General features: G+C 34.4%; 2 protein-coding genes across 3 annotated transcripts; both read left to right on the top strand.

Moving 5' to 3' along the window:
• LOC109327341 (transmembrane protein 50 homolog) lies at positions 452-3,258 on the top strand. Its single transcript, XM_019560447.1, has 4 exons — positions 452-678; positions 756-843; positions 2,090-2,242; positions 2,982-3,258. Exons 1-4 carry the CDS (start codon positions 546-548, stop codon positions 3,013-3,015), a joined length of 408 nt encoding a protein of 135 aa, XP_019415992.1. The 5' UTR covers positions 452-545; the 3' UTR covers positions 3,016-3,258.
• LOC109328546 lies at positions 5,501-11,606 on the top strand. Of its 2 annotated transcripts, none has more exons than XM_019562055.1 (2): positions 5,501-5,632; positions 10,561-11,606. In XM_019562055.1, the coding sequence occupies exon 2, from the start codon at positions 10,580-10,582 to the stop codon at positions 11,495-11,497; it is 918 nt and encodes a 305-aa protein (XP_019417600.1). In that variant the 5' UTR covers positions 5,501-5,632; positions 10,561-10,579; the 3' UTR covers positions 11,498-11,606. The 2 variants fall into 2 exon arrangements, with proteins under 2 accessions (XP_019417600.1, XP_019417601.1); XM_019562056.1 differs by lacking the exon at positions 5,501-5,632 and adding an exon at positions 5,889-5,911.

Here is a 12,295-nt window from a genome sequence, read left to right as displayed (position 1 = left end):
CCATTTATTATTTTACTGTATTCGGCCTTATTAATAATATTATTATTTAAAAGTAGTCATCATTACCTCTAAATGTGTAATGAAATATTTTATTAAGAATTTTAAATAACCAAAATATAATTCGGATGTACCAAGGAAGGGCAGTGTGAACTAGCTGATAGGAATTGATCTAACCAAATTATCTTTTCTTTTTTTCGATGGAATCTAACGACATTATCTAAAGCTACATTAAGGTGTAATAAAATATTTTATGCCAACTTAATAAAGCATATTCATGCCAAAAAATATATATAAACTTAACTAATTTATAACAACATAATATTATAGTTAAGTTACCGCATTTAAAAATTCTAAAGATTCCTTTTCCATTAAAAAATGAACAAATAAACAACCTTATTTATCATATTGAAGATTTTATTTTAAGTTTAAAAATTCAATTTCCTAACGAATCTTTTCTAAGGGAAAGAGTTATCGAATCGAACGCAACTCAAAAGAGCAGTGAATATTGATTGGTTAGGGTTTTGGGTGTGAAGAAGAAGAAGAAGATGGAGTTGTTGGAGTTATGGGCAATCTTCGGCCCCGGCGTCTCAGGCGCTGTCTTCGGCGCCGCATGGTGGATCTGGCTTGACGCCGTCGTCTGCAGCTCCACCACCGTCCCTTTCCTTCACTACCTACCTGGTACTCTTTTTTACTTTTATTTATTTAGGGCTTCAATTTCAATTTCTCGGTTATGCGTTTGATTTCGTATATTATAGGAATATTTGCATCTCTTGCGGCTTTGATGTTCAATTGCGTTAGAAAAGAGGACATTGATTATTCTCCCTATGATGAAGGCGAGTGGAGGTGCGTCACCTTTGATGTTCATTTGCGTCTAATTTCTATTCATTTCAATTCAATTCAAACCTTTGCAGTTAAAATTACAATCCCCATAGGGTTAAGAGATTCTAGATACAGTGATACACAATTCACCATGTCAATGCCTCAGAAAAAAGTATTTAGGTTTGAATTAGTTTACACAAGGAAGGGAATTTGGTCATTTGGTGGCTCTGGTCCAGATATGGAGTTGCTCTTGCTCCATATTTTGTTTATCTATCCATGGCTGCTTTGTTTATTTTTTTGCTTGTCCTTTTCTTCTTATAAACAAATCGCATGAGACATACAGCTTGGGATTTTTTATAACTGTAGTCAAAGGCAAAACAACTTCGGATTTACATTAAAAGTATACAACCAAAATTGTTTTCAGGAAAGTTTTAGTATCACTTGTTAGATGGTGAGCCTGAGCGCAACAAGAAAATTTGTTGCATTGTCTCCTATGTTTTCCGGGGTAATATTGCGTACATGTACCCTCCCCGATATGTTACTTGGGAGCCCTATGTATTGGGCCGCCCTTTTATTTTAGAATCACTTTTTATGCTTAAATAAGCAGGCCCTCTATCAAGAAGTTGAACACGTTTTGTTGTGACTGGTAAGATATGCTGTTGCCCTTGGATGTCTGGAATGTGTTTGTGCATGCATATCTAAGTGTTACCATTTATTTAGTTTTAGGATAAGACAATAAGGAACAAGTGAGTAGTGATGATACCCTCGGTTTTTAAAACATTATTGAAGTATTGATCTGGCCCTTTATGTTTTATTACCACGTTCATTTCTTGAAAGAAGCTTTTTCTTTCTCCCAAATTATACCCCCTCCAAAACTCTGCTGTCAATGAGAATAGAAAAACCAATTTATTTTTCACGCCACCTTATACATGCCCAATTTGAAGTCTCGCCATAGTGTATAACTGTATATATATATGTGTGTGTGTGTGTACGGTATTAAATAAATCATGCTACTAGCTTAGTCTGTTCAAGCAGATAACAAACATTCAATAAAAATTATGCATCTCATTGCCTCATAAATAATCATCACTCTATCTTATAGAGGAATATGAATATGCAAGAAGGGAAATATGAGTTGTGTGTGTGTTAAAAGATGATAACATAACTATCATCGGAAAAAAAGAAGATGATAACATACATAAGAATCACATGGTTTGTCGACTCTTTCTTATCTTGAGAATTTGTTTTGATAACTTCCTCTTCTAAACAGACTGAAGCTGTGGCTCTTCATTGCATATGTTGTGTCCTTTGTTTCGTTAGCCGGATCAGCGGGACTATTGATCCAAGATTCACTTGATAAATCTTCCCCTTCAGTGTGGACTGGAGTTGCAGGCATTTTGCAGTGTGTTTTTGTCTTGATCAGGTAATTGGTGTTCGAGCCTCCTCTTTTTGGATAGAATTATGATTCATCTAATGCCCTCTTCATCTATCTTGCTTCTCTTGGACGCTGTGACAATTTTGGCTTGAGCTTATTACTGTCTGACAATTTAGGTGTAATGCAAAAGTGCCTTGTTTCTTTAAGTAAAGAAATTCTGTGTTTAAACCATAAAAAACAGAAAATGTTGAAGAAGCATTGGTGGAAGTGAATAGTGAGAAAGCTGATCTGAAATATGCACCTATTTTTGTTTCAATTGTCTATTTAGAATAACCTGAAAGTCTGAAACCATTATGATACTAACTTCTGAAAGGCCTTCACTCTTAATAGAATTTTCCTTAGACAGCTTGAAAACACAACCAAATATACATTCTACCAAGTCCGTCTCAGAAATTGAAATTTGAAAGCATGCTCTCGTGTGTTGGAAAAACCTATTTGCTTGCAAAGGTAAGATTGCATACACCTGCCCTACCCAATCTCCACTAGGTAGGAACCTTGTGCCCCGTACCACCCTTTTTATACTCTTTGCAGTTGTGCGTATCTCTCGGTTTCTCCTGATTCCATCACAAAAGCTGAAAAAGATTAATATTGCTGCTCTTGTCAATCTTGACTTATGGTTAAGATTTACTGCCTTGTTTGATAATGGCTTTTCTGTCTTACATGATTGACTATACCCTTTTTTTCTTACTAATTACTTGTATTGTAATTCAAATTTTGTTGCATGCAGTGGACTGGTTTATTGGACTTCTCATCCCGAATAAGGCAAACCAACATGATATGGAGGTTTAAATATACCAGGTTATGTCCATCTGTATCATTTTGTTTACTTGTTATGGAGGGAAATAGCTGGCCTCATGTAAATCAGTAAATGTAAATTGTGCTAAAAATCTTGAACCTCTGAGTCTCCTATTGTTTGTTACATATAGCTGATCAAGATCTGCTGCCCCTTGTAATTCGGTCACTTCGTGTTGGTATCTACGATAATTGTTTTACCCTTTTCTAAATACATGGTACTCAGCATACCCACCAGAAAGGAAACTGTTATGCTCATAACTCATAACTGGGTATATAACTTCATTTTTGGCCACATCTATGGTTTGCTACAAAAAAGGTTTAAGTGGAAAGTTCAGATAGTTTATGTATGGAAATGTTATGTAAATAGATTTATCCAATGTGAAGATGCAAGTAGAGGGTCATTTATATTAGGGTCATGTTTACAGATTTAGTCCACTCGTCCAGGAATCCAAACATATAAAATGTTAATTCAGAAGTACGATTAAGTGTTTATTCACTTGTCTATAAAAAAATGTTTATTCAGCAGTATCAAATGACGCTTTTATGACTTTTCTATAAGCTTTTAAGACAAATTTATGGAATAAACTAGAAAGGGTTTATAGGAAGGTATTGACTATTGAACACTTTCAAACTTAAAGTATAAGCCTAAATAAGTTTTCTTATAGTAATCAATAAACCAGTCCAGTGGATCGCCTTGTTAATCCTCTATTCATGCAATCGGACCATGCCATCAAGTAATACTGACTATCCAGACTAGTGAATTCTCTATTGACTTAATCCTTGTATTATGTCACTTCTTCAACCTTCTTCAACCAGAGTTGTTGGTTAAATTGCAAAATCAGCTAAATTAAGCATTCTAACTGTAGATGGTGGATTGTCTAGAGTTAGAATGCCCTCAAATAACACTAGCTATCTAGTCTAGTGAATTTTCTATTGACTCAATCAGTGTACTACATCACTTCTTCAACTAGAGTTGTTGGTTAAATCATAAAATCGGTTAAATCAAATATTTTAACTCTAGATAGTGGACTGTCTAAAGTTAGAATGCCCTCAAGTAACACTGACTATCCGGTCTAGTGAATTCTCTATTGACTCAATTCGTGTATTGCATCACTTCTTCAACCAAAACTATTGATTAAATTGCAAAATTGGTTAAATCAAGCATTGTAACTCTAGATAGTGGATTGTCTACAGTTTGAATGTCATCAAGTAACATTGTCTATTTGGTCTAGTGAATTTTCTATTGACTCAATCAATGTACTACGTCACTCTTTCAACTAGAGTTGTTGGTTAAATCGCAGAACCGATTAAATCAAGCATTCTAATTCTAGTGAATTGTCTATAGTTAGAATACCCTCAAGTAACATTTGACTATCCAGTCTAATGAATCTTCTATTGACTCAATTAGTGTACTGTCACTTCTTCAACCAGAATTGTTGGTTAAATTGTAAAATCAGTTAAATTAAACATTCTAACTTTAGATAGTGGACTGTCTTGCGAAGGTCCAATTGCACGAGATTGTTTGAAGGTGTTGGTGGTTTGGTTTAAATTGCCCACTTTCTAAGTGGTTTGTTTAAAAGATTTGGTTCCAATGCAAATATGCAATAACATTTACTCTATGTAGTCAATCCTATGTAAGAAAAGGATTACTTATTGTTTGGTATTGTTAAAAAAATTCCTTTGCATTGATGCTCGTTCAAACAAGGGATGTAATATATAGTTTATAGTTTCTTGTTTTTTAGTGTTTGGTGTCCTATGATGTCGGCAATGTTACTTAAAAGCTGCCCTGATCTCAGCTGTCTATATATGAAATTCAACTTAGATAATTCCAATTACTAGTTAAAGCCATTAATCTTTGCACCATCTTGGTCAATGTGAATTTTTCTAGTCTATTCCATGTGTGTCAAAATTTCTAACGTCTGAGGAGACCAATTGATGAAATTGGCATTATGCTTCTGACGGACCCATCATTACACTTTCCTCTTGCCTTTCAAGCAAATTGCTTGGTGAAGTTAGTTGAAACAAAGTTAAAAGAATCAACCCAATACTCCAATATCTTCCCTCAACTTCCATCTTTTTTATTGTTGGTAATTCTCTTATTTTTCTAGTCTTGTTTAGTCTTCCATAATAGTATTAGCAAATACATTAATACAAGAGGAAAAATTTGCATATAATAACTTTTTTATATTGTCAATGCTTCATACATCGTTATATTTAATCTTCATTGATTATCTTATATAAGTAATAAAAATGAATGATTATAAATTTTGACATGCTTAATTATTACACTATAAATACAAATTAAATTCATTACGAGCAAATGGGCTTGAAGAAATGAAAGTAATTACAAGTTATCACCCTGAAGGAAATGGGCTTATGAGCCCAACGGGCCTTGAAGAAATGAAGGTTCTAGAAAAACATGAGAATAGAAAATTCGGCGTGCGAAATATCAGAAGAAGTGTACGTGTGTTGCAGTGACCGTACACGTCACTCTTTCTGTCTTAACTATTTTTTGGAACTTACAAAACAACGTGAGCGCCAAGATCGGGTTCTCCCTTCCATTTCCTTCATTCAACTTTCAAGGTTTTCCTTCTCCTCACTCCTTCCATTTTTTCCGATCTATTATCTCATCGCTATTTTTTTCCTATCTGAATCTCATTTCTAAATCAAGCTCTCGATTGTTACTATTTTTAAACTTTGAGCACTAGATTCCATTATTAGATTATTGATATTTAATTCTGCGATTATGTCAACATATTCAACATCTTTTATAGCTTTGTTCTTCATTTTCACTTTTTTGATAGATAATGTCCGACTCCAGACGGTAATAATATCAATTTCACGAGAATTTTGCTCATACGTGTATGTTTGAAACTTTAAAATTGCATTCGGTGAAGTTATGTTACTGTGAATGCTTTCGAATTTGAATTTGATATAATGTTGTATTGGTGATCTCGATTTATTGTTTGAAAGAAATATAAATGTCTTTGTTTCTTTCATTGTAGAAATGGTGAATTATTTGACTGCTCCGCATGTGTTAGATGTGATATTTGTGTCCACCAGTTTATTCCAGATACCTTGATTGGTAGTAGAAAGTGGTGATGGAAGATGCCATACCTTAAACATCTATACACATAAATTGAATTGGAGCACATGGCTTATTTTTGTGTGTGGAGAGAATTAAAACTCCAATCTGAGAAACCATTAGTTATGTGAGCAACAAACCACTTTTTTCAAGTCCTAGTAATGCTGCTTTTTTGTTATGTAAGAATTAAATATGAGAGGACATAATTAATGTTATAAATGAATGATATTGAATTCCACTTCACTATAAATGAAGCTGTGCCTTTCTTATATTTTGCATCCTGTTGTTTCAAGGCTGAATGATATATTTCTTATGATAATTAACCAAGCTCAGCAATGAAACTGGTTGACGTGATTACTTTATTTTTCTTACTCCTTTGTTAGTCATTTGATGTGACTTTGACTGAATGAATTCCTTTTGTTATATCATTGATTACATTAGGTGCTTCCGATGTAGCTTTTAGTTGATTGTTTTAAAGTTCATATTTAGGAATTTGTTGCCTAAAGCATAAAGCCAGTCTGTGCCTTAATGTATTGAATGTGTTTCATGCTTTCCTTGCAGTAACCGATACATTTAAAATCCTCACCATCATCTATTAACTGACACATGGGTGCACTCCCCTCCTGAGTCAAGGGCTCAGGGCTCTAGTAACTACGACTTTCTATTTTAATGGATATGATTCTAGAATCTGGGCATGTTCCAGGCATTTCACCCTTTGGGTTTTCTTGGGTCCTTGATTATTATAAAAAGAAGCCATGTACAGTTTTGTTACTGTGACAACCACAATTTGTGTTGTGATGAAATGTCATGATTCATAAATCAGAAGTGGTAATCTTTCAATGTGTTTTTATTAGCGTTAGAATTTTAATCCTGTTTTTTGGGATGGAATTTTAAGCCTGGTTTTTGTTTGGATAAATCTTCTACAAATTTATAGTATCCGACTATCCGTTTATGCTTTGTAATGAAAAAAACATTTGTTTTCTGTGCATTATGATCAACTTTTAAGTCAAAGTTGATAATCATGCATAGAAAACAAATGTCATTCAACTTCAATGAATGTTTATGTTGGTTATGAAGTTTAGTGTCGTCTTTCTTAATGGACATTAAAAATTAAAATAGTTACAGATAAACTTTTTTAAATTGAAAGGTGTGCTGAGTATGATTAAGCCAAACGTCAACGAGGAAACACCAATCACCAGTCTTCTATTGTTTCTTTTTTTGCCCTAAATACTGGATGTGGAAAGAAAACATAGAAACAAGTCAAAGATTGTCTAATCCGTTATCAATGTGATGGGGGCTGGGGAGGGAAATAGGACTAAGTTAAATGGGTCTATGAGCCCAACACTATAGAGCCTTGAAGAGATGGAATTTATAAAAAAAACTGTAGATTTGAGCCATGGCATGAAAAGTAGAACTAGCAGCTATCTTTTGGAGAACGCGAGTGCCAAAATCAGGCACTCCCTTCCAATTTTTTGATTTCAGTTTCAAGGTATTCCTCTCCATTTTGATTCTTCCCTCCTTTGACGATTGTTCCCTTTGCTGATCTGTTTCATTGCAATTTCCTATCTGCATTGGTTTGTTAAAGAAATTGTATAATATAAGCTCTCTTTGCTTGTGAGAGTAAGACTTTGTACATCAACCATCCCTAGACCCCACTAGGTGGGATTCTCGTGCAGTGGGCCACCCTTTAAGAGGGTGAGCTCGGTGCAAAAGCTCTTGATGGTACTCTTTGTGAATTATGAGCGTTGCATTCCATTATTGGATTCCTGATCTTTTATTGTGCGAGTATGTCAACATATTGAACGACATTTTATGTCTTCATTTGTAATTCTCACTGTAATGTCTGCTTATAGATGATAATTGCAAGTACTCGAGAATTTCATTGAGACATTTATTCTTGAAACTTCAAAATTGCATTGCTGGGTTAATCTAAAAAATTAAGTTGTCAGATTCATCTTTTAATTATGATACTTGGCTTTTATTCGGTGCAGTTATGTTACATTGATACTTTCTATTTTGTAGAAGCAAATGGAAGATTGTTTATTCTTTTTGGGACACTGTTCTGAATTTGATATACCAATCTCTTGCTGATCTCAATTTACTCTTAGAAAGAGATATGGATGTCTATGTTTTTCATATGGAAATTGTGAATTACATGATAGCTATCTATCTGTCAGATGTGATATTTCTAATTTTCTACCCATCAGTTTATTCTGGATAGTTTGATTAGTAGGAAGTGGGTGTACGTGTATATCATATAGGCTGAAAAAACTATACAACATTGTAAGTTGATGCTTGAAGACACCATACCTAAAAGTTATACAACATTGTGCCTTTCTTATATTTTGTATCCTATTGTAGTTTCAAGACTGCATGATATATTTCGTTTGATATAATTAACCGATTTCTGCAATGAGACTCATCGACATGAATACTACATTTTTCTAACTCTTTTGTCAGCAATTTAATGTGATTTGGACTGAATGACTTCCTTTTGCTGTAATTTCGTTAATTATGTAGGATTCTTATGTAATAGTTTACAGTTCATATAGTTCATTATTTTAAAGACCATACTTAGGAATTTGTTGACTGAAGTATAAGGCCAGGCTTCTCCTGAGGCTATTGATTGATTTTAGTCCGGCTTTCTCTGCATTTAGTTGATGAATTAAAAAACCTTGTCAGCATTTATATGAGCACATGGGTGCAAACTCCCAGAGTCCAGGTTCTAGTAACTACTACTTTCTCCTTCAATGGAGATGATTAAAGTTCTAGGGCCTTGGCATTGTCCATGCATTTCACCATGCTCTAGGTTTTCTTTGGCCCAGGTACTAGAAAAGAAGCTATGTGCACTGTTGTTGCTGTGACAACTGTGATTTCTTTTTTATCCATTTCAGAATATAAAATGTCATGATTCATAAGTCAGAAGTGGCAATCTTTGAATCCTGGTATACTTTGAGGAGCTAATTTCTCCTAGATTTTGTCTTTATAAATCGATTTTCACAAATTTATGGTGTACTTTTATGCATATGCTTCAACATGCAAAACATTTGTTTCCTATGGGTGACTATCAACTTAAAGGAATGTTTATGTTGGTTTTGAAGTTTACTGTTATCTTTCCTAATGTGCATTAAAAAATAGTTATGGATGCAATTCCTTTTTTCTTCATAATTTATATTGAGAAAAAAAATGAATGCACTCACAGTGTATGAGTTTTATACATTCTCACTGCATCATCCATCATGTTTAATTATCACTTACTCTTCAAAAGAAAAAAGTAATGCAAATGAATGGTGGATGATGCACTGATTGTGTATGAATCTTTATACTGACAGTGCATAGGTATTATTGTCTTGTTATGTATACCCTAAGTACTATAAGGATAACTGTGGTCACCATTAAACTTGTATGGAGGTTTTTAAGGAAGCCTTAAGGTAATGTTAAGGATCACAAGATATGACTTGATATGTTATTCTTCAAGTGTATCATGTCAAAAGATCTCCTGGTGTGGAAAATTGAAGTTTTTAAAATTTTGACGTAGAAAATTGTATCAGGATGCATCTAATATTTTATATGTGCTGATACGGCATAATGCCTCATGAACTTTCTGGAAAGGTAGTTCATATGGTCTGTAGTTTAGCATGAAAATTATGCATGAGGGTGTTCAAAAGTGAGTTTATTCTCCATCATTTGTATGTTAAATGATGAACAATGAAGCAATTACAGTTTTTGGCCTTTACTTTGCCATGTGTTTTTAATTCCTTTGGTGCGTTGTAAAATACTAAAAAGATGTAACTTCAGATATGTTAAATCAGGTTAGTGCTGCATATGTGCAAGTAAGAGTGGATCCATGAATGCAAAAAATGATAAAAATGATTTAATTCATTGATCTAGCCTTGGATGTCTTATGTCAGGAATGACATGGATGGATTTCTTAACCTTTTGTTTGTATTTTTCCAATTTGCTGAAATATTATCTACTGATGTTTACTGTTTTATCTTAAGAGTTGTGTTGTATGTTTTGTGTTTGAATAGGGTGATTAGCGTATTGAAGAGTTTACTGAGCATTAAGCGCTCTCTATTAGTTTAGCTATGAACTGTAAGATTAGTGCGAGTTGATGAGCCTGGTTTACTTGTCATAGTATTTCTACTAAGTTCATAGACCTATGCTTATATGATTTTAGACCTTATGAGGACCACAATTTGTAGAAAATAATTGAATTACTTAGATATTTTCACTGTAATTTCAGAAGTTTGATTTTTGTTGTGTTATAGTTCTTAATTTCTACTTAGTAGGTTTTGTTAAAAAAACACTACAAATTTATTTGAATGGCTCACAAACATATTTAAATATTTGATTTATTATTTTTTGAATTACCATCCTTTAAAATTATTTTGTCTCTCTTTTTAATATCACTATTTTTTATCAGTCTCAGGTTTAATTTGTAAATGGCGAAAGATTGTAAGGAGGGGTGCATGTCCCAGTCTCGAGGTCACAAGGCAACCCCATATCTATTATCTTGTGCACAAAAGAATCTGAAAGATGTAAATGTAAAAAAGAGTTGTCCTAAAGCATCAGAGAAGAAGGATTGGGAAGACGCAATATGCTCAGTCTGTATGGAGGTCCCCCACAATGCTATCCTTCTCCTTTGTTCATCTTATAACAAAGGTTGTCGCCCTTATATGTGTGCTACTAGTCATCGTTATTCAAACTGTTTTGAACAGTACAAAAAGGCTTATACAAAAGCATCCTCTGTTCAAAGTTTGCAACTAGATACAGACAATTCAAATTTTGGTTTAAGCACAGGTGAACATAATGAGAATACAGAAGTGACTGAGCTCCTCTGCCCCCTTTGTCGCCGGCAGGTGAAAGGTTGGACAGTGGTTGAAACTGCACGGAAGTCTCTTAATGCCAAAAAAAGAAGCTGTGTGAAGGATGATTGCTCTTTTGTGGGGAATTACAAGCAGCTTAGGAAGCATGTTCGGTCTAAGCATCCATTGTCACGACCACGAGAGGTGGACCCTGTACGAGAAGAGAAATGGAAAAGATTTGAGTGCGAAAGAGAACGAAATGATGTGATCAGCACAATATTATCCTCCACACCAGGGGCTATGGTACTGGGCGATTATGTGCTTGAGCCAAATAGCCAATCCTTCTTTAGTGAAGAGTATGATTCTGACGATCTGGAGAATGATTTCTTCTCCATGAGTTCCTTTGGTTTGGGGAGAAATAGCCGCTTTTTGTCAGACATTCGGTATAATCAGGACCATGCTTCTTCTGCTGTTGCTGGACGTAGACTCCATAGGCTACTATTAGGAAGATCTAGAAGACGACGGAGGCATAGGACACAGAATGCAAGCAGGTGAGTTTAGAAGCAGATTACAGAAATGTGGGGGAAGCTGTGCTTCTGCAAAAGTATGCCGGTGACCTTGACATGACTTGTTTTATTACTATGCCAGAGCATTTTTACAAATTTAATTGTATCATGCATAAAAAGCATGCCTCATGATCCTAATCTGGATTGAGACACCCGTCTGTCTTTCTGGTTTTGCACCATCTCGTCTATTGATTGATATGGTACATGACTTACTGTGTTTAGATTTTCAAATGGATTGTAAAAAAAGGCAATTGTAGAGTTCACAATGCCTTTCTGTTTTCTAGGTTTGGGAGATCAAGGTTTTTATGATTGTTAGATCCCATAGGTTGGACGGGTTTTCATTCGGTCATGCAAAGTGGTCAACTGAACAAGTGATTGTGGAAGAGATGTCTCAAATAATTGCATTTTAAACGGGTGAATTATTCTTTCCTATGATGATTTATCTACTGTACATTTTGAATTTTCAGCTTTATAGTTTTAGGAATATGGTATGTCTTTGTAATGTAATGTATTGCATGTCCTTATTGTTGGACCCACCAGATGCATCTTTGTTAAGTCCTGGTCTAGTATGTTTATTACACTGTTATATCATGATCGTAGTGGATTCTTTCGCCATTGAAAATGTAGTCCTTACTGATTAGGATCATGAGGCATGCTTTTGATGCATGATACAATCCAGATTCTCAAATGGTACTGCAGATGTTACAGTAATTAGCAACATTTATGTGTAACCAAAGGACTGACATGTCCTAATAATTTTCATGGAATACATTTATGTCTAACATTC

The sequence above is a fragment of the Lupinus angustifolius genome, chromosome LG15 (genome assembly GCF_001865875.1).
Source record: "Lupinus angustifolius cultivar Tanjil chromosome LG15, LupAngTanjil_v1.0, whole genome shotgun sequence".
In the NCBI taxonomy this organism is placed as follows: Eukaryota; Viridiplantae; Streptophyta; class Magnoliopsida; order Fabales; family Fabaceae; genus Lupinus; species Lupinus angustifolius.
Note: the sequence above shows the minus strand (reverse complement) of the source record. Positions and strands in the feature narration are given on the sequence as shown.

Bases quoted from the DNA above. Each gene is read 5' to 3' on its own strand.
- LOC109327341 (XM_019560447.1), top strand. From the start codon at position 546: ATGGAGTTGTTGGAGTTATGGGCAATCTTCGGCCCCGGCGTCTCAGGC. The intron at 679-755 runs GTACTCTTTTTT...CGTATATTATAG, and splicing joins TTTCCTTCACTACCTACCTG to GAATATTTGCATCTCTTGCG. The intron at 2,243-2,981 runs GTAATTGGTGTT...TGTTGCATGCAG, and splicing joins TGTGTTTTTGTCTTGATCAG to TGGACTGGTTTATTGGACTT.
- LOC109328546 (XM_019562055.1), top strand. From the start codon at position 10,580: ATGGCGAAAGATTGTAAGGAGGGGTGCATGTCCCAGTCTCGAGGTCAC.